This window comes from Medicago sativa, chromosome 5 (assembly GCF_051527215.1).
Source record: "Medicago sativa cultivar Bolivia chromosome 5, Bolivia_mono, whole genome shotgun sequence".
Taxonomy (NCBI): Eukaryota; Viridiplantae; Streptophyta; class Magnoliopsida; order Fabales; family Fabaceae; genus Medicago; species Medicago sativa.
In genome coordinates this window covers 22,359,810-22,381,307 of record NC_140753.1, presented here as the reverse complement: position 1 = coordinate 22,381,307, position 21,498 = coordinate 22,359,810, and the positions used below count along the sequence as shown (strand labels likewise).

Genomic DNA, 21,498 nt, shown 5'->3' with positions numbered 1-21,498 from the left:
AATCAAATCATTTTGGCCTCTGGTTATGGGATTATTTACAGTTCCAAGTGTTTATATTGTTAGTCATTTTGAGGACCAAATTGATCAGCAAAAAACTGATGTGAAAATTAAACTGATTAACTAAAGATACATTTAAGAGTCAAAATGACCAACAAGGCAACATCCCCAAGTTTCTAATTGATTGATTAGTAATATGTAATAGGGTAACATATATGGTATAATTGATTAAACCTATACACAAATTCAAGCAGAATACTTTAGAGCCACAAACATTTATCCACATACTCTGTATTCACAAAGTGATCAAACATCTTTCTCATTGTCGTATAACAGTACTTTTTTTTTATTTTTATTTTTATAGAATATTTAATTAATATACAACTGTGATGAATCATACTTAATTATTAGAGGACTATTACTTTTTCCACCCTATGGTATTCTTGCATGCTATATTTTTTCTTCCTAAAATGCCCTTTGTTTGGATTGTATAATCGTAACTTTTTTTTTTATATTATAAATTCCGAACAGTAAAAAACTGAAGCCCATCATGTCCAGACTTATGGTTGCCTAGAATTGTTTGAAAAAATTATTCGGAATATATAACCCCGATTTTTCCCTAATTTGGAGAGCGAAAAGCATTGTGAAGAGTTGAAGAAAACTATGTTGGGTGTGGAAGAAGAATCAGAGGGAGAGGAAGGCTCTGACAAAGATGTCCAGTGTAGATTTTGAGGAAGCTGGTCATAAGCTTCTTAAAATCCATCTTGAGCCAGGTCAAGAGATGGAATTGTGCATTATGCTCCTAGAATGTTGCAGCCAAGGAAGAACTTACATCCGGTATTACAGTCTTCTTGGGCAGTGTTTTTGTATGATCAACAAAGTGCATCAAGAAAATTTTGAGAAGTGTTTTGTGCAGCAGTATTCTATGATCCACAGGTTTGAACTTTGAAACAAATAAGTTGCGAATTTTGTTGCGATTAAAAACATCTCATGGTAATGGTCAATTAATAATTAAAAAAAAAAAGAGATCTCTATGCTTCTTCTATTAGCGGTTTCATCAGAGGGTTTTTATATGTGTTGATTTTGGTGGGTTTGATACCACTTATACTCTTTCTCATATTTAGATTAGATATAGTATACTTATACTCTCGAATTATTACTAAAAATATTCATTTCTGTTGAAAAAATTAAAGAAAAAACAGTTTATTCAAGTCAGATCATATGTAAATAGAACAATTTACTCACTAGTATCTCATTCTTGATAGGGTTCTATGTAAACAATTTTAGGTTGCCGGCCATTAATTATTATCCTTTAACAATCCTCAGACACCTAAGTTTATTCTTAGAATATACTCACTTATTAGGGGGAAAAAATAGAGTACACACACTAAATTTTGTAAAACTACTATTTGACTTTTACAAAATACATTTTACCTCCAGTAAAAGTGAAATTTAAGTTTTACAAAAAGTTTTTAGTCAAAAAAAAAAGTTTTAGGAAAGTTGCAAACAATTGATGAATTTAGGGTGTGTTTGTTTCAAGTTATATTTGTAGATTCCCAGGAATAAAATCATAAAAATACATATGCCTATGTTTGTTACAAGTTTACTAAATTTTATTCCCGGGTATAAAGTATTCCTGGGAATAGAAAAGTTTTCCCAAGGAAAAGGGTGGGAATAAAGTTCCCATGAAGATGGGAATAAAATTATCTCTAATTACCTATTATAATCCCTATTTTTAAGGTTCCTTGGAATATTATAATGTTAACCAAACATCTTTTTTCTAAATACCTTGGAATAAATTTCCCATCTTTATATTCCAAGGAATGTTATTCCTAGGATTAAATTTGATAAACTTGAAACAAACACACCCTTAATTTTTATAGAATTTCATAAAATAAGTGTTATAGAAGGTAATATAGTATGTAAATCTCATATTGAATCAAATCTGAGCTCAAGTATAGTTAACGAATTTTAAATTTTTAATAAGGACGAATCGTCATATTCTAGTATAGTTAACGAATTTTAAATTTTTAATAACGACGAATCGTCATATTCTAGATCAGATCACTAGGATCCTATTCGTCTAGAAATTAGAGGGTTAACACAAATAAAATATAAAATTAAGTTACACCATAATACCATTTTTATAGATTAATTTCTAAAATATTTCAAAAAAAATTACATGATTTGGATTGATACATGCGTAATTTGTTTTTACTTTAAAAAAGTTATACATTCTCTTGACACTATTATAAACAAAAATCAACCTATTCATTGAATAAATGATGTATGTGATTATAATAGACCACATACATCACTTATTCAATAAACCTAACAACTACAAGTAAATTTTTGCTTATAATTGTGACCGAATGATAGTTTATACAAATTAAAGATTTTTTTTTTTTATCAGTACAGCTAAAGAAAACGTGAGGTGAAAGAAATTTAAAAAAGGAAAAATAGTATTGGTGGAAATTTGAAAAACTGTGACGGTGAGAGAATCAATTGTTGTAAAATTTAGGCATAATATTATCTCAAAATATCAATTGCATAATATTATAATCAATGAGGTAAAAAAACATTAGTTGACTGTGTGTTTTTTCTCTTTTGGTGCGTGTGGATATTTTCTGTCGTGATAGAGTCCCGCCCAAACTCTCAATATATGCACCTAATGGTAAGTATATGTATATCATATAGTTAAATAAGAAATATGATTAAGCCTCCAAAAATGATAATCAAAATTAAAAGTAACATATCTCGATTTCAACCACTAAAAAGACTGAAGCTTAACATTTTCATTTAAAGCTTGCAAATGCTCCTCCTTGTGCTGAAAAAGTCGTTTATTTCTCTCTTTTTGAATGATCCAAACCACGAAAACAAAATAATATTAAGAGCCAAACGAACAATTTTAGATTAACCCCCTAACCCACCAAACTGAGTGAGGTGAACCAATAAATTGCCCTAAGATGTCACTGAGAAACCTAACCAACTTGAAATTAGAGGCAAGATTCTACCATAAAAATCACATTTAAAAAATAAGTGATCAATGTCTTCATTCAAAACACAATTTACTAAACAATTTTGATTATTTAGAGCAATAATTTGCCGCCTATGCAAATTATTCTTTGTTGGAACACGGTTAAGAAGCAAACACCAAACAAAAATATTAATTTCTAGTGGAACCGTTTTTAACCACAAAACATGATTGTTATGCAGATAGGTGTTGTCTTCAACTTCAGTCAAGTTGTTATAAGCATTGTCGACTGTATAACATTGGGAGGAATGTAACTTCCAAACCCATCAGTCAACAAACTTAAGTTAATCACTCAACAAACTCGTCCACCAACTCCTCTCCTTCGCCACTTCCACGCCTCACCGTTCACTCCCCAACCTAAAGCATTCATATCAGGTACAATCGTCATTTTGTTTCCCGCTAAGTCATAAAGCATATTTTATCTAACATTAAAAGGAATTTCATCGAGCCATGAATCTCTCCGGAACAAGGTAGAAGACCCATCATCCACCTAACGATAACATTAAAAGTAATATTTTACTAACTTCGTAATTATAAAATTTAATACTATTTTTTATGGGAAAATTTAATACTTCTAACACCTTAGAGCATCTTTAATGAGGTAAACTAAAGTGGGTAAACTATGTTGATTTTTGTAGGGTCAAATTGCTATGTAGGATTTAACCAATCTATAACTGATCTAAATAATTTTTACTTTAATGATGGTTATTTATAAAGAACGAAAACTTGACCGTACATATTTATATTTTATTATTTGTAATTAAGATACATAAAAATATTAATTATTAAAGTTGTAGAAAAATTATTTTAATAAACTTTACCTAAACAAATTATATATAATAATAAATATATAAATTATATAACTAAAAGTTATACAAAGCGCACTACAATAATCCATAAAAATGACATTTTTAATGGTATAATTATAGAAGATTGAAAGAAAACAAAAGAATAAAATTATAGAAGGTGAATTTATTTCATGTTAAAAAATTCTAGATTTTAATTTATTTCATGTTAAAAAATTTTAGATTTTAGTAAATGAACATTTCATAGTGTTCTAAACTTGTATAAAAAGAATTGTTAAAAAATTTAAGGATAATTAAACAAAATTTGTTTTAGCAGGGACTAAAATTATAAGTAAATTTTTTTTGTAGGGATTAAAAAAACTATTAAAATTAAGTAAGGATTAAACTTAGAAGGTCGCAATTTTATAGGGACTAGAAACATATTTAACCCTAACTTTTATTAAGGAATACATCCATTGTTTTTTTTAATGATATAGTCATTGGCTATTATAAAAAAACAACGATATAAAATAATAATAATAGTATTATTTAATGTTCCTTCAAAAAAGTATTATTTAATGCTTAAGATTTTTTTTTTTATTAATGATTTCATGCTTGAGATTTTTTTTTTAGTTTGGTTCTACAGTTGTTGTGCACTAACTTTTAGTTCACCCAATGTCATGTCATGCTTATTCCAATTTAAGTTTTATATAATTGTCATCATCCATAAAAAAAATTGGGCGTAGTGCATCATGCACTAAAGTTGCTCTTAGTCAAAAGTATATATAAATATGAAATAGTAAAATCATTTAAGAGTTCAATCGAATTTTGACCGATATCATATGTTTTTCTTTATCTATAAGTATAAAGTTTATTACAACTAGTTTTTTCTTGACCAATATCTTTAGGAATATTTTTTATATGAAAACATTAATAAGAAATATTTTTTTATAAAATAATAATCTTTAATTTATCTTTATCTATAAGTAAAAAGTATAATATCACTGTTTTTATCTCAACCAATATTTTTATATAAAATATTAAAAAAATTCTATAAATTAACACTCTTTAATTTATCTTTTCAGTTTTTTGTTTCTTTTTTATTTATCTATTTTCATCTTGTTGAGTTGGCTTTATGTCCAAATATATTTTTCCGTTTATTTGAACCAATAAAAAATAAATTAAAGTTAAAAAAAAACATGATTCTAAGATTTGCACGTAATAAATGGAATTGTATGTAATTATCAACATTTTCAAATTTGTATAAATAAGTACACATCACTAGTCTATCATATCATAACAAGTTAATTGCATCTTTGATTTTATTTGTCGAACAAGTTGAGTTGAAATGGAAGCTTCTTTGAAGATGGTTGTAATGCTTTTTGCTGTTGTGAGCACAATGTTTTGGTGGTGTTCAAGGGAATGAGAAAAAGATTTGTATTCCAGTTATACCATGTGGTAGGCAAATGGTCTGCTGCTCCTCACCTTCTCCTGCAAAGGCTACAAATCCTTAACATTTTGTAGATATATGGTTACTTTTTCAATAATAAATGTGAGCTTGGGAATGGTCTATTATGAATAAATGAGAAACTATAATTCCATCTTCTATATTATAGTTTTCATATTTTGTTGAACTTTTACCACGAGTATTATTTAAGTTATTACGCATGTATGTTTATGTGTATTGGTTGTTCATTCACGAGTATTGAGGATAATATTCCAAGAACCAGGTGTGTGTATTGTGTGTATTGGTTGTTCCTAATAAGAAGCTCTTAAGGCATAATAATAGGCAAAATAAAAGAGCCTCGTGATCAAAGCAATACCAAAGGTGTATTTAAAAGAACATGGTTAGGACTAAGTAAACATCACGTGGTCAAAACTCTATGAAATGTGGTTTGTAAGATCAAGAAGTAAAGCATGAGGCAAAATGAACAATTTATGTTAACTTTTGAAATATAATAAAAGCATTAATGAAACCATGAAATCACTAAACCCTAAATCCCAACTTGAGACGCAAGTAACAAGTTGTTAGAAGTGTAAGTCGCTATTTCCTTTGTATAAATACCATGAAATGACATTGTAACAGTGTGTGGTCATTTTCAATTTCTCAATAATCACTAAACCCTAATCCCAAATTAATTCAATTCTTCTATCACAGAGAAAGATGATTATCCCTGTTCGCTGTTTCACCTGTGGAAAGGTTTTCTACTCCTCCCAATACTCTATTCCTTGATCTTTTTGTTTCATCTCACATACTATATACTCCCTCCGGTCTCAAATATAAAAAAAGATTCCTTTTTTAGGTTCATTGAATAATTAATGTATTTGCTTTACAATGTAGACTAGATACATTAACTACTCAATGAACCTAAAAAAGGAATCTTTTCTTATATTTGAGACCGGAGGGAGTAGTTATAAAAGTTTGGACCTTTTAAAAGATTTTAAAATTTAGGGTTTATGATTAATTGATGCTAAATTTGTTTCGGTTTCTTCTAATTAGGTCGTTGGAAACAAATGGGATGAGTATCTTAAACTTCTGCAAAGTGGTTACACTGAAGGGTCAGTACCCTTATCCCTATCTTTCGCTATTTGTGTTTCTAGGGTTTTAACTCTTTTGATTAGTCAAAATATATGTATTTATTTATCTATCTGAATATGGTGTTGTAGTGAATTAAAAATTGAATGGGTTTTTACTTGTTTATCATTCTTCTGAATAGCCTTTTCTTGCTGCTTGGAAACTTTTTTTGTGGTTTCTGTTAGGCCCTAATTTGATAAACAACTTAATTAGGGTTTATAGCATAAATAAATGCTTATATATAAGTCAGTTCTATAGCAAAAGATAACATAAAATCAAGTTTTTTTTTTAATATAAGCTATAAACTGAATTCATAAGTTATCCCTATGAGTTTATGTAGATAAGTTGAAAAGAGTTTATACAACACTCCCAAATAGTGTCACGTCTCACACATGTTTATGTCAGTAAGCTCAAATAAGTCAATCCTTATAGGTCTTTAGTTTCACAATTTGTTTTTCGGTGTCATTATTTTGTAGTAATTGGTCTTCAGAATGCTTTGGCTATGAGCATAATTTTGTATCCAATTTCCTCTTGTAGTAGCATGATTAGTCTCTGTTGTTTCGATGTTGTTGTACCAGTTGATGTTTTCCTTAAAATTGCACTTTTGTGTAGTATATGTTGTGGATGAGCACGGTAACTTGCTGCAGTTTTAAGATTAAAAAATGATCGTTATTTATGAATTTGTTTGCTTTTGGCTTAACTTTTAAAGAAGTGATAACAATAATCGTGTATATAGTATATACTAGATTTCTCAACATCATTTCAGTGTTAATCTCATGGCAAATGTTAGTTTAAACACTGTAGTACTAACCTAATGAGGTGGATGGATTGCAGAGATGCACTGGATTCTCTAGGGCTGGTTCGATATTGCTGCAGGCGCATGCTTATGACCCATGTTGAACTTATTGATAAGCTACTGAATTACAATCGTAATTTCTGATCCCTGTATTTTCTTTGCATGTGTGTGTGTGTCAATTTTCTGGTATCATTGGGTTTGTAATGATCATACATTCATTTGGTTGCAGCTCTGGAAAAAGCATGATGCCAAATAAGGATTCTTAATTAAGGAGCTAAAGATGGCCAAGATGTTTCAGTTGCGCTGCAAGTCCTGTAGCCATATGTTGATGGTTTTTTTTGGTCCTTTTCCTTCTTTAAATTGTGTTATAACAAGCAGTTTTAGTTTCTGTTCTGGATCAATTATGGTGTAAGGTGCAACTTATGTTAATCACTTTTTAGTTTGTGTGATGCAAAGCTGTGTCAAAGGGCAATGTCCCTAAAAAAAATTATAATTGACTTACCAAATTTTTGATACTCCTATTTGTCTTCATCAATGATTTTGAGACCCTCTTCTCTAAGTATGAATGTTTGGGCTTCTTATTTGTTTGATTACTTTATTTTGATTCTTCTGTTAAATTCGACGTCCAATTTATGACACCAATATTGATGAAACATGAAGTGTTGACGTAGCACTGGTAGTAGGTCACTCTTATTTGGGATCCACACACAAGATGAAGTAAAATGTAACAGATTATTAGCATACAAGGTCTAAATCTAATTGATTAAATCTACATAAATTCAAGCAGAATGCATTAGAATCACAAACAGACAATTATCCACATATTGTAATCACATCCCTTGAGCTCACTTTCAATGTACACATAACAACTGGTCGATTCTCCCTAGTGTCAATTTAGGTGGGCTTCTTTAACTTCTTCAAAAAAAAATTATACACATAACAAAGAAAGAATAGTGATCAAACAATTTTCACTAACGATTGATTGATTTCCAAATGAGGCACAATGCCTTCTTAAATACAACAATCAAGGTTAAAAGAGTAAAATTGACTTAAAGTAAGACTAATACTTAAAATAAGCTAATTCACTAATACTTTCGTTTACTAATACTTTATTCCCGTAACAATACAGTAGTTACAGGAATAAAGTGTTAGATATTTAGTTTACTAATATTTTACTCTTTTAATTTTGAGGGTTAAACTGGTCTTGTGCCTCATTTGCAATCAATCATTTTAACAATTATTTTTTTCTTTCTAAAACCCTAAACTTCTCATTCAACACTATTCTCACATGATTTATCTTAGTACTGAATTCTATTTATTTGCAAGACAGCGCATTGTGGTCGATCATTTCAACACACATATTGCACACCACTATTCATAAGCATTGTAAGAGAGTTCAAAAAAGTCATTTGTTGTCTTGGAGGATTTTATTCTTCCTCATTTTTTTTTGAATGGCAAAATATATAATATTATAAAGAAAATGAAGTCAAAAATACAAATGATTAGGATTCGCAGAAAAACCACAAAACAAAATCGAAAAAAAAAGCACCCCATCAACACCAAAGAAAAGAGAAAACACCCACACCAAAAAACGAGATAGGAAAAGCACTCTACCCCCCGCTAAAACGCAAGCAAGGAACCCCCCCTTCCAAAACCAGAACCCACCCCCCGAGGAGAAGAACAAGCCAACTACCCCAAGAGCAGATACAAAGTAAACAGAACAAACCCAAAACTCCTGCTCAAAAGCTTCCAAGCAAAACTCCTACCTAGAAACCTATCGGTCCCAACAGATCGATGGTTCCACCACCCACTCATAATGGGAACAAGGGTGACCAGTGACTCCCAAAAAACCAATGCCAAGAGGTAAAATAGATTTTATCAACCAATTGCTCTACATCCAATGTCCTACCACAGAACACCAGATCATTAGGAGCAGACCAGATGGACCACACCACCGATTCTCTCTCCTAGGAAACACACAACACTCCTAAAAAAGACCTAACAATTCCCTAGGGAGGACTAAATCCCAACCAAGCCATCTAAAAATATCATACCAAACCCTCGACTCAACCCCACAAGTAACAAAAAGGTGACTAGCAGTCCCCGCCTCCCCACCACAAAACACACACAAAGAAGCCTCTTGATCTCAAAAGGTTCATTCTAGTAGGAATCCTATCGAGGAGAAGTTGCCAAGAAAAAACATGAACCTTGGACGGAGCCCAACTCTTCCAGACCAAAGCCAAGATATGAGAGAAACTCGTCGCTCTGCTACCCGCTCCAAGATGAATGTCAGAGAATTGATTGTACACCGATTTAATTGAGTAGATCTTGTCAGCACTATACTTCCAAGACCAAAAGTTAGGACCCTCGGCATGGGGATGTCCCTCCAGCACCCCTAACAACTCCTCTAGAAGGTTAACCTCCCAAACGAAAAGCCTTCTCCTCCAACTCAGATCCCAAGCCCACCTACCACCTACCCAAGAGCAAAGAGACCTAACACAAGAAGATTGCTGGGTAGAGATTTGAAAAAACCTAGGAAATCTCTCCCTCAGCAAGACATGCCCCACCCACACATCCTCCCAAAACAAGGTATGAGCCCCATCTCTAGTCACTCGGGTAATTCCATCCAAGAACCAATCACCGTTAGACACCGCATCCGGCTCTAGCAACGAAACACCTTTCCACCAGGCAGAAGAATATCTAAGGCCCCTGACACTCCCTCCCCTAGTGGTTCCAACCAGGACCGCACCGTAGCGAGCACAAAGAATATCCTTCCACAACCCAATATCACCATCAAGAATCCTCCACCGCCACTTACCTAACATAACTTAATTCACCCACCTCAAGTCCCTGATTCCTAACCCTTTTTGATACTATATATAGACACAACTCAATGCAATATATATTTTTTTAAGGTAATTTTGCTAAATCATATTTTAATATACCATCAAATCTACTATCTGTACTGTAAATGAATCTTGCTTTAATTTTTTTTGTTATAACTCATGAAATATTTAATTATGGTAAAGAATTGTGCAGTAGCTCTTGCTGGTACGGGTACCCATATTTTGGCATGTATTCCAAAAGGTGAACAAACTTTGTGTCGTGGAAGAAAACTTTGAACCAACCACCAATGTGATGTGCTGTTATTTTTTACATGAAATTTACATTTGTGATGGTTTGTTGGGAAGTCATCATAACCAACGACTAAAAAAAATTTTAAAAAAATTATTCAGAATCTATATACTCGTAATTATTCCAGTGAACTCAAACTAGTATAATATTTTTTAAATATTTAAAAACATTTTTTTTTAAATCTATCTATTTTTACTATTTATTCATGTGTAATTTGCTCAACAAAATTGTAACACGGATTATATAATGATTTTTTTTAGAGGATCGCAGATTATATAGTAGTAATAATAATAATAATTGTTTTTTTGACAAAATAATAATAATAATTGTTGTTATTATTTCTGTTGTTGTTACTCATTATTCCTATCTTTTTTATTGGTGTGTGGGTGTGTGTGTGTGTATATCATCAAAAATTTATTTTATAAATTTTTTATTATTTATTTTATGTTTAATTATTTATTTCCGTTATTAATAAATTTTATGTGTCAACATTTTTATATTTGGTTAATTCATCTCAAAAATAAAAAATTAAACTCAATGTAAAACTAAAGCTTGATTTAAATTTTTGTAAATTCCAAAATTAAAAACAAAAAATCACCTTGCACAATTTTGATTGTTTAGTAACTATGTCATTGATGCAAAGTAATCGTCGACTTGTCTTCTTTAGAAAAGTATTCATCAACTTGTCTTCGACTATGATATGAGTGGAAACTTGGCGGGCCACCTTAGTGGAGTCTCCTCTTTCAATTACAGTTTTTTCAAACCACAAGACTTGAAACCAAAATTTGTTTAAGAGATATATGGCCTTCACTTGTAACAACCCTAGACGGTCTCTTAATCATTTTTTTAGTTTTTAGAGTTTTTGCTTATATTGAATTTCTTATTATAGTTTAAGGCATGAGAACTTGGTAGATATTTAAATAAACAGAAAAAAAAAAAAAAAAAAAAACATTCTCATGATCCTGAATACTACTAATTCATGGAGTTGATAAAAGGTGTCAGATAAAATAGTCAATTATTAAACAAACTCTAAAGTGTCACAAATTGTCATCTCTCTAGATTGAACCTACTTAATTCATTTTTCATTACCAAGACAAGAGCATCTCTTTTTTTTCAGAAGGAAAATGACTTCATTAGATGCATGCAGCTTTCTTCCTTGTCATATATATATGCAGAGGATAGAGCTTTCTTATTCATTCATTCACTCAAATGGTGTCCTTTCCAAGATGGAATTTCTTGGTACCTTTCTTCCACGGAATCCTTGTTCTTCTTCATTCACCTGAAAAGTGATGATGCAGTTCTTGCAATTGTCAAGTACGGCTATAGATTACAAAAACAGGTAGGTTTTTCTTTGGAAATTACATGTCATGAAAGTGACTAACAAGATTATTTTGTGTCATTTTATATTAGTATTATCATGTTGTATTTATTTATTGGGATTTGCTAGAACACACCCACTAGTTTTTATGTGGGAGTGTTTTAGCAAGTTACACCTTAAGTGTATTTAACTACTTTTTAGTTATAACTTGCTAAAACACACCTTCTAAAAAATAAGTGGGTGTATCCTAGCAAATGCCTATAGGAGTTGCTAACATACACCCACTTATTTTTTAGAAGGTGTGTTTTAGCAACATTCACCTTAAGGTGTATTTAACAACTTTTTAGTTATATTTTTGCTAAAACACACCTTAATAAAATCTAGTGGGTGTATCCTAGCAAACCCCTTATTTATTTACTATATTATTTATGTGTTAAACTCGAAGCATAATATTTTTAAAAGGCTATGTCAAATGACGGTCAATAATATAATATAATGTATTGAGAATCTGCAAGAACTTTCCAGTTTGGTGGATCAATGTCATGCTGATTGGAAACCAACAAGATGAGGATATAAAGTCTTTGCCATTGAATGCATGGACTATACCTTTACTATTCACCATGTGATATAAAGAAAGAGACAAGTACCACTATAAATGCACACAGTGCCAAATCTAAAGAATCTCCTACTTATAGCAAGTTTTAATGCTAAAATAAATTTTTTATTTGAATTATATAAGAAAAACAGTTAAATAAACAAAGAAACAACTTAGTTAATTAATCTTCAAATAATTATGTTTTTACCTCAGCTTCATGAGGGTCCACTTGGGAGTCAAGATCCACAAATTGATCTGTCTGGCTACAGCTCTCTTCATCACCTTTGCACTGAGTTGGGGGACAATTAGCCCACTGAAAATTAAAAATAAAAAATAAAAATAAAAAAAATCCAAGATTATGAGTAAGTCACCAATCTTATAAAATTTCCTATAGTTTTCAAATGAGTTGAACTAATAGCTAGTTAGTTTTGAACATGGTTCTGCAATATATAATCATGTGATTTTGAAAATTAGACCTTACATTTTTTGCAGCTGTACTAAAAGCTTCCTTGTGAGCCATATCAGGGTTTTTAGCCTTTAGCCTTTTAATCTCTTCTCTGCATTAAAATTATACTCATAATATTAGAATTAAAAAATTTATTACAAGTTTATGATAAGTGTAACTTTTGTTAATGTGACATATTAATTACTTGATGAAGCGGTTATAAGCTGATGGTGTTCTTTGTCTCTTCTCTGGTGCTGCATAGAACAATGATTCATTCATCAAATAAATAAAAAAAATTATTGTATACACTATACTTGCTTCAAACTCAATAATTTATCTACCACATACGTTTATTGACTACATTGCTGATTGGAATTACATCATCTTCCTCACAATCAGAATAAGTCATCATGGATGCACTAGTATTACTGTTCAAAGTCTTGTTTGCATCTTCATCTGGACTACTACTTTCTTTTTGCTGCATAGTGAAAACATTCACAAATAGTTTTATAAGTTAGTATCAAGTATATATAATACAAATACCTAACTAAAAGAAAATAAACAAAGTATTGGAAATGTGACTTTAACTTATGACCTCAAGATGAGTAAGAGATGCTAAAAGGTGGAAAGGGACAAAAGAAGCTTTCATCATGTTAACAGATAAGAGACTTGTGCAGTGACCACATCTTACTGTCACCACCATTGTCAAACTGCTGCATGGAACACTTACCTGCATCACACAATTGAAATGAAAACAGTGAAAAAAAAGTTGAAAATGAAAACAAAAATTGATATTAAAACCAAATATGATGAAGTTAAGAAGTGCAATTAGAAAACTCATGATTACCATTAAAATGGTATTGCAGAATCCACATTGTACATAGCATATCTGTTCTGGAAGATCAAAAAGATGGTTTAGTGTTGACATGAGTGTGTTAATGTGTAGCTAGCTAGGTGAGTCGGTGTTTGTGTGAAGAGAAAAAGAGATATAAGATATGAAGATGTAATGTAACTCTTTTGACACAATGAAGCATTTATAGTTGAAGTTGAACACTCATAATCAATCATCATCTCACTTTAATGATTTTTGATATAATGCTGATTTTCATTCCCGGAAACCACTCCAACATTGAAGCTAAGGATATACGCGGTTTGTTTGAATTTTTTATTTAGTTTTTAGGCCTACTATTCCCTACAAAACCCGCTTGTAAGGCGAGGACTATTCACATCTACAGTGACAATTGTCCACCACATATAAACACATTTTCGGACTTTATCTTATCCAATGTGACACTCTTAATACACACTCCTCATGCCGACAATTGGACATCTGAAGCGTAACCCTAGTGGACCAATAGCGATGACCTGCCTGATATTTTTGGATAGACTTTTTTACTACTCCCTCCGTTTCAAAATGAGTGTCGTTTTAGGTGTTTACACACATATTAAGAAATGCAATGATTAAGAGAAAGAGAATGGTTATTTTACCAAATTATCCTTATTAACTATTAGTTATTTTTAAAAGAAGGCTAAAATGCACTTTTGACCCCCTATGTTTGGCTCCGTAGCAATTTTGGCCCCCTATTAAAAAAATCACTTTCCAGCCCCCTAACTTCACCCCCTTTTGCAACTCATAGGCCCCCTCTGATTTTGACCGGGTCAAAGTTCAAGTGGCCACTCAATGGACGCCACGTGGAAATTGTTTAAATTAAAAATAAAAAAAACGCCACATATTTATTATTGAAATTAAATAGTTAAAATAAATTAAAAAAAACACCCAAAAATTAAAGAAAAAAGCAAAAAACTTAAAAATTAAAAAAAGCAAAATTATTCATCGTTATCCTTCATCTCCCCTTTTAAAAAACCCCAAAAACACCATGAAAGATCTGAAAACTCATCCCTTCACCATCATATTCATCATTGTTCATATTCTTTCAATTTCATATTCATTACCCACCATCATAAAACCAGAATTCTAAATAGAACCCAGAATTCCAAATTGTGCAGCAATTATTTCAAACTATTCATTCACCAAGAGCTTCAAATCAAGAAATATAAACTCTAGAAGCATAGTCTATGAAAAACCTAACAAGGGTAATTTTGTTTGTAACACACAACAGCCTTATCCCTTGCAGTTAGCTTAATTAATCCTGATTTTAGTGTGTATTTTTTTAACCCTGCACTCTTGTTGTCTACCACCGTAGACACAACCTTAACACTTTTTCCAAGCTTCAAAATGCTAAAATCAACCATGGATTCTAGTGAGGTTGCACAGTATTTTTCCTTGCCTTGAATGCTTGCATCTTCACACTCCTCAATAGTATTCTTCATGATATGAGCCTCCTCTGACTCAGGTTTGACAGAGAACTTATTAAAAATATGACTCAACTTTTCGGATGAAAACGGTGTTGCAAACGCTACTTGTCGAGGCAAGAATGCGGCTGCATTTGAGCTTCTAATGAAGTTCAAGTCCATTTTTGTTCCAGGATGCAAGTCTTTTTCCAGAAAGATTGAGTTTCAGAAAAATTGAATTTCTTTCGGTGGTGTTAGGGTTCAACAGCAACAACAATTGCAACGGCAGCAGCAACAAGATCAGAAGGTTTTGGGGATTGATGAACAGTTTGCTCAAATGGTTGTTGGTGTTGGTGGTATTGGACAGAGGCGGAGGAGGAACGAGATAGGGTGGTTCGTCGCGGCGGGAGAGAGAAGAGTGTAGATTATGGTGGTGGTGGTTGAAGGTTAGAGAGAGATTGAAGGTTAGGGAGAAACTGGGTTTTTTCTTTTAATTTTTGCTTTTTTCGTTTAATTTTTGGGTTTTTTTTTTAATTTATTTTAATTATTTAAATTCAATAAAAAATATGTGGCATTTTTTTTATTTTTAATTTAAACAATTTCCACGTGGCGTCCATTGAGTGGCCACTTGAACTTTGACCCGGTCAAAATCAAAGGGAGCCTATGAGTTGCAAAAGGAGGTGAAGTTAGGGGGCTGGAAAGTGATTTTTTTTAATAGGGGGGCCAAAATTGCTACGAAGCTAAACATAGGGGGTCAAAAGTGCATTTTAGCCTTAAAAGTAATACCTTGGAAGTAGTGTGCAGAGTATTAATTGGAGGGTACAATTGAAAAGAAAAAGTTATTATTGCATTGGAAACTGAAAGCGACACTCATTTTAAAACAAATTTTTTGGCTAAAACGGCACTCATTTTAAAACGGAGGGAGTATATTAGAATTTTGGATACTATAAACATGGTTTTCAAGCCTTAGCTCATTCACGGACGGATCCCTGCATAAAATGTACTAAAAATAACAAACAATATATATATTAGTCGTAACAACTAAATTTACAAAAGAAAATAGTTTATCACTCATTTGTTGAAAATAATCTAAAATAACATCTCTTTCTTACAATACAATTATTTAACTATTAATCACTCATCTTATTACATAGTTGACTCTTGATATATTTCATAGCTCAGAAAACACTTTCAACACTTGTAGTTGCCACTGGCAAAATCAAAGTTAGTTTTAGAAGCTTAGACACACACCAAATGTAGTGCAACGGTTTGTTTTCACAAGCTTTGCACAAATGTCTCAAAGTCCTTTCAACTTTGCAAAATTGGGGCTAAGTCTAAAATTTCTAACATAATATTGTAGCTAATGGTGCAACACCACTTCCGGCACATCCATAAAATCATTTTGATAAAGCTCCATCATCATCAATAAATTGTCCAGGTCAAAAGCTACAAATGACAATACTTGACTCAAACATACAACACATTGTAAAAGTTTAGTACTCTCTTTATTAAACCTAGCGTTGAACTCCTACGATTGTAAAAATTCAATATTTAAAAAAAAAAACAAAACAAAATAATAACTGGGTTGGACTGATGTGACTATAGTCAAAACGGCTTAACGTAGGTCTTCCCATAAGCTCATTCAAATGTAGGGCTCTCAACAAATATTAGGAGTAAAATTACAATCACACCCTTGAGAAGAGAGTTTATGATAATTTCACCTATTTGGTTGAATGTTACTCCCTCCGTTTCAAAATGAGTGTCGTTTTAGGTGTTTACACACATATTAAGAAATGCAATGATTAAGAGAAAGAGAATGGTTATTTTACCAAATTATCCTTATTAACTATTGGTTAGTTTTAAAAGTAATACTTTGGAAGTAGTGTGCAGAGTATTAATATGAGGGTACAATTGAAAAGAAAAAGTTATTATTGCATTGGAAACTGAAAGCGACACTCATTTTGAAACAAATTTTTTTGGCTAATGCGACACTCATTTTGAAACGGAGGGAGTATTATTATAATAACTGGCAAACTTCTCCATTGGTTGCAGTGGCTCAAAGTTCTATGGTACTTTGCAGAATGAGTTAAAGTACTTGTTTGTTTCATGTGTTGTTTTCTCTTTTATTGACACTTATAACTCTCCAAGCCTTCTCTCAGTCCTAGAAGAAAATGAAAGTGCAGAAATTTTTTCTATAATTGAAAGAAGTGTAAGTTTCCACAAGGGCACGTAGGAGAAGGTAAATAGGCATCTTATTAGGATTTGTCTTTCATGAAAGACAGCAAAACAAATTGACCAATGAAAAAAAGGATCCTCCCCACTTTCTGTGCTCTCTTTAGGCATGTGTCACTTCTCATCTATTTTTGTTTCACATTTGAGTTATAGGATTCTGCATTAACCATGTATTATCCATATCATTCAAAACCTATTTCTGTTGTTTCCTTAGGGTGTGTTTGGATCACCAAAGAAAGTGAAAGGAAAGATTGTAAGAGGAAAGATTGTTAAAGGAAAGAAAGTATGAGGAAAGTGAATGGAAAGTGAGATGATTATTTAGTTGTTTGGTTTGAGTGATAGTATGAAGAAAGTGAAAGGAAAGATAGTTATATTGTTAGTAAATTGACATAAATATCCCTACATAATAGATATAATATTTTAAGTATTTATTTATATAATTTAAATAATTTATAGATATAAATAAGTAACGTTTTAAAAAACAAGTAATTTATAAATATATTACATTATAAATTAGAATTAAAAATGCTAAACCCAAGTGACGGTTCAGGGAAGCTTATTTAATTAAAAGATAAAAAAATAGCATAGATGATATGTTTTAATCCAATGGCCATATTGTAATTTTACACAATTGCCTACCTTCCCTCATGTTTCTTCGCGTCTTGGAGTGGAAAGATTTTTGAGTGTGGGACCCATTAAAATCAGACTTTCTTTCCTCACTTATAAGGAACCAAACCGTGGAAAGACAACCTTTCCACAAACTTTCTTTCCCTTCACCTCTCTTTCCTTTATCTTTCTCTAGATCCAAACACAGCCTTAACTCTCTCCCATGTGATTGCGCATGAGTTAAATTTTGGAGGCTCAATAATATTCATTCAACAAAATATGAAAAACAAGAGCAAAACTTCTTTGATTATAAAAATATATTTCTACTACAAAAAGTTGAATTAATGAGATAAGTTAGAGATAAGAAAACGAATTTGGTCTCTAATACTTTTTTTTTAGAGGATAGTCTCTAATACTTATAAAGAGGTAAAGTTAAAAATGTATTTTATATTTCTTAATTATGTTTCAAATAGTTACTAGTTAATTTAACTGTTTTTAGAAGAGGTGCAATAACACTCTATCTTTTTATTGAATAAACCATCAATTTGGTCGCTATATATTATAAACTCTCGCAAATTTAATCTATTATAAAAATATATTAAGTAATCTCTAAACATTTAATTTGTCATTAGTTAATCATCTAACATTAGTTAAAAAATATCCTAACATTAGGATAATAATTAATCTAACTACTTTTTTAATGGAATATTAGTTATTATCCTAACATTTCTCATTAAAAAAATTCATCAAATTAGTCGCTCATTTCCATGAGAACCAAAAGAGAGAATGATAACTCAAGAAAAAGAAACAGTTGGAAATTGCTAATACGAAGGAAAAAAAATGTGTTATAAGAAGATTGACAAAGAGGTTTAGCTTCTAACATATCTTAAAGTGGATTAGATTTTGTTGCATGAGGTCATTGAATTAAAGAGGGGTGGGGTTTATAATATGAAAATTGCCCTTGCTTCTTTAATGATGCAAACAACTAACATTTGCAATCTTATTCCTATAAACCAAGGGCCTACTTTATAGGGTGACTAGGACTAAGTTTTTCTCTCACAAAGAACCACATTTGTGAAACTTCTTTACGTGTTATGATAAATAGCTATGTCCCACAAACGAAATGAACTAAAGTTGTGAGGTAGGTAGGAATCAAAAACCGTGAATATACCTCTCTTATTGCTGCATTATTAATTTTAAGTCAATTTTTGTAGCCTATTATAAAGATAAAGATGTTATTGGCTTCTTGCAATTATAATCTCATTTATTTGTAAGCTCCCTCTCCATTGTTTATATTTTGGACTTTTCTGTTTTGAAAATTTTGTCACAGCCCTAAAAGATTGTGTGTTTGTTCCCTTGTGCATTAATTATAACGACTCCTACTTTAGAGCTTATTTATAACTCGTTAGAGGAGTTTTGGAAATCACTTTCATTGAAATAGCAAAATCACATAATGATATAATTCTTATGAAAATTATTGGGCTCTGATTTTCCTGAAAAAACAGCAATATTTTGGTACCAAGAGCCCCTCTCTTTTTCTTCACGGCACTCACTATCATTTAAATGTATTAATTAGGGGGACTATGATATTAGTCAAATCAAAAAAAGATTTCCTGATTTATTTGAATAAGGTAAGGTTATATAGGGTCACAATTATCATGAAATATATTGTGTAAATATCACAACTCCAAGAGTTAGCCTCTCTAAAAAAAAACGAGTTAACCACATTTTCAAACAAGAAAACAATTGTGCAGATCACATAGTTAATCATCTATTCTCTTTATTGGCTCTACCTCCTCTTTTTTACGAAGAGAATGGATCTTTTTGTCCAAATAATACCAAGGGATACATAAGAAACCTATGGAATCGATTCAATCGCAACTTAAAATATGGTAATTCAAAGGCATCAAATAGAAAGAAAAACAAATTATCTTAATCATACATCTATATGGAAATACACGATTAAAGGATAATTTATTTCTTAACCGTCAGAATCTTCTTTGTTTTAGGTTTCATTAATATGTTTTTGTTTTTGCTTTGCTTTTCCTTATGTACTCTTTTTATTTTGTTTTTGTGACCATGGAAGAATACCTCTTTCATCAATGTTTTATCTCATTGGGTTTTCTAAAGTTTTTGGGAGGCATGGCACATCTTTGTTTCTTTGGGTTTTTGTCTAGTATCCCAAGAACTAATTTTCTTTAATTTATTTTAATATACTTTTTTTTAAACATATTTTAATATACTTATTAGAGTGCTACAAATTGATATTTCAATCATTATATTTATCGCTAGTTGCAAACATAGTTAATTTAGAGTACTTCATTTAAAAACATAGTTAATTCAATTCAAACTTTGAAAAAATTGTATAAGGAGGATGAAGAGATTTTGTACTACCTTAGGGCACTTGTTAGCATTTACCATTTAAAAATGTGACTTATATTATATATTTTTTAGAGGATATTACTTATATTTATAAACATTTTCTCTGCAAAGAAATCTTATATTTAGGGACAGAGTTGGTATTATCTTATAAGTAAAGAGGAGAATGTTTTTATATTATCTTTGAGAATCAAAGGGAAATATAAGAAGCTTTTTCGCAGATGACATGGTGGCATCATTCTATCCAAAGATAGCAAATTTTGCTCATATACATTCTAAAAGAAATAAAATTTGTCTTCTTTCAATATATGTTACCATATATACACCTCAATTCCAATCTGTTATTTCACAATAGGAATGCCTTGGTGTCTTTGACTCACTGAAACTTTTGCTATGTACATGAACCTGAGAAAACTATAAAGTGCAAATGTATGCACCGATTTCATGGCATGAATTACTAAAAAGAGAAAGAGTAAATTGAGTTAGCTTTTAAGGCACATATCAGAATTGAATAGACTATCTCATAATTGTGAGATGTAGTAGTTCAACCTCATGGAAAGTGACTAAAAATATTTGAAAGTTTTTTGAAGTTTGAACTAAAATTGGTGAGTCAAATTTCAGATCATTAAACCTTGTAGAGTGACACATTGAGGTGTCACTGTTGTCAATTCAAAATGAATCAAAAGTTTCCAACTACTCAGTTGTCAATGCATGCACCTTACTTTGTCAGAGGCATACTATTTGGATTGGATTGTAAAGATAAAATTAAAGAGGTTGTATACTATTTGGCCTCAATTAGATTTAGTTAAATTGCAGTGTCCATTCAAAAAAAATAATGTTAAGTTGTGATGTAATGGAGTTGACAAAAAGGTTGTTGGTTTTGTTTATTCCTTCTAATTCATGTTTTTGTTTGCATGTGTTTCTTTTTCAATAACAAAAAATTTATACTATTAAAACCAACATTTTATACAAACACAAGCAAAATCACAAACTTAAATAATTTACGGAAAAAATTACATATATTTAATCGAATATAATTTAAAGGATGGTTTTCATCATCTCATCATTAAAAATTATTGAACTTCACTATCTATTTTTTAAATTGTTAAACCCAATAAATTTTAATAGTGACGTGGTGAACTGTAAAAAAAAAAAAGTTGAGATGGTTAATATAGCGAATAACATTCCTTCAATGACCAAGTTTCTAATTCAAGCCTTGATCACAACTAGTACTAGTAAATAATTAGGTTATGAAAACTACTTCTAGTCATGTTTTGTTGTGGTAAATGTTATGGTCATTTTAATGGTT

General features: G+C 31.1%; 2 protein-coding genes and 1 pseudogene across 2 annotated transcripts; 1 reads left to right on the top strand and 2 right to left on the bottom strand.

Annotated features, from left to right (window-relative positions):
* Positions 1 to 709: 709 nt before the first annotated feature.
* Positions 710 to 7,780, top strand: LOC146921046 (DNA-directed RNA polymerase subunit 10-like protein). The gene is made up of 5 exons (XM_085711234.1): positions 710 to 770; positions 2,568 to 2,671; positions 6,317 to 6,375; positions 7,226 to 7,320; positions 7,417 to 7,780. The coding sequence occupies exons 1-5, from the start codon at positions 710 to 712 to the stop codon at positions 7,431 to 7,433; spliced, it is 336 nt and encodes a 111-aa protein (XP_085567360.1). The 3' UTR covers positions 7,434 to 7,780.
* A 3,499-nt stretch (positions 7,781 to 11,279) lies between these two features.
* Positions 11,280 to 13,905, bottom strand: INO (Plant-specific transcription factor YABBY family protein). Its single transcript, XM_085710759.1, has 7 exons — positions 13,528 to 13,905; positions 13,276 to 13,410; positions 13,029 to 13,158; positions 12,886 to 12,934; positions 12,717 to 12,792; positions 12,444 to 12,548; positions 11,280 to 11,601 (listed from the first exon to the last, which is right to left on the bottom strand). Exons 1-7 carry the CDS (start codon positions 13,606 to 13,608, stop codon positions 11,524 to 11,526), a joined length of 654 nt encoding a protein of 217 aa, XP_085566885.1. The 5' UTR covers positions 13,609 to 13,905; the 3' UTR covers positions 11,280 to 11,523.
* Positions 13,906 to 14,765: 860 nt separating this feature from the next.
* On the bottom strand, positions 14,766 to 15,155 carry LOC146921044 (BURP domain protein RD22 pseudogene; annotated as a pseudogene).
* Positions 15,156 to 21,498: the final 6,343 nt, after the last annotated feature.

Bases quoted from the DNA above. Each gene is read 5' to 3' on its own strand.
- LOC146921046 (XM_085711234.1), top strand. From the start codon at position 710: ATGTCCAGTGTAGATTTTGAGGAAGCTGGTCATAAGCTTCTTAAAATC. The intron at 2,672-6,316 runs GTAAGTATATGT...TCTTCTAATTAG, and splicing joins CTCAATATATGCACCTAATG to GTCGTTGGAAACAAATGGGA. The intron at 6,376-7,225 runs GTCAGTACCCTT...GATGGATTGCAG, and splicing joins CAAAGTGGTTACACTGAAGG to AGATGCACTGGATTCTCTAG.
- INO (XM_085710759.1), bottom strand. From the start codon at position 13,608: ATGTCAACACTAAACCATCTTTTTGATCTTCCAGAACAGATATGCTAT. The intron at 13,159-13,275 runs GTCATAAGTTAA...TTCACTATGCAG, and splicing joins CATCTCTTACTCATCTTGAG to CAAAAAGAAAGTAGTAGTCC. The intron at 12,793-12,885 runs GTAATTAATATG...ATTTTAATGCAG, and splicing joins GCTTATAACCGCTTCATCAA to AGAAGAGATTAAAAGGCTAA.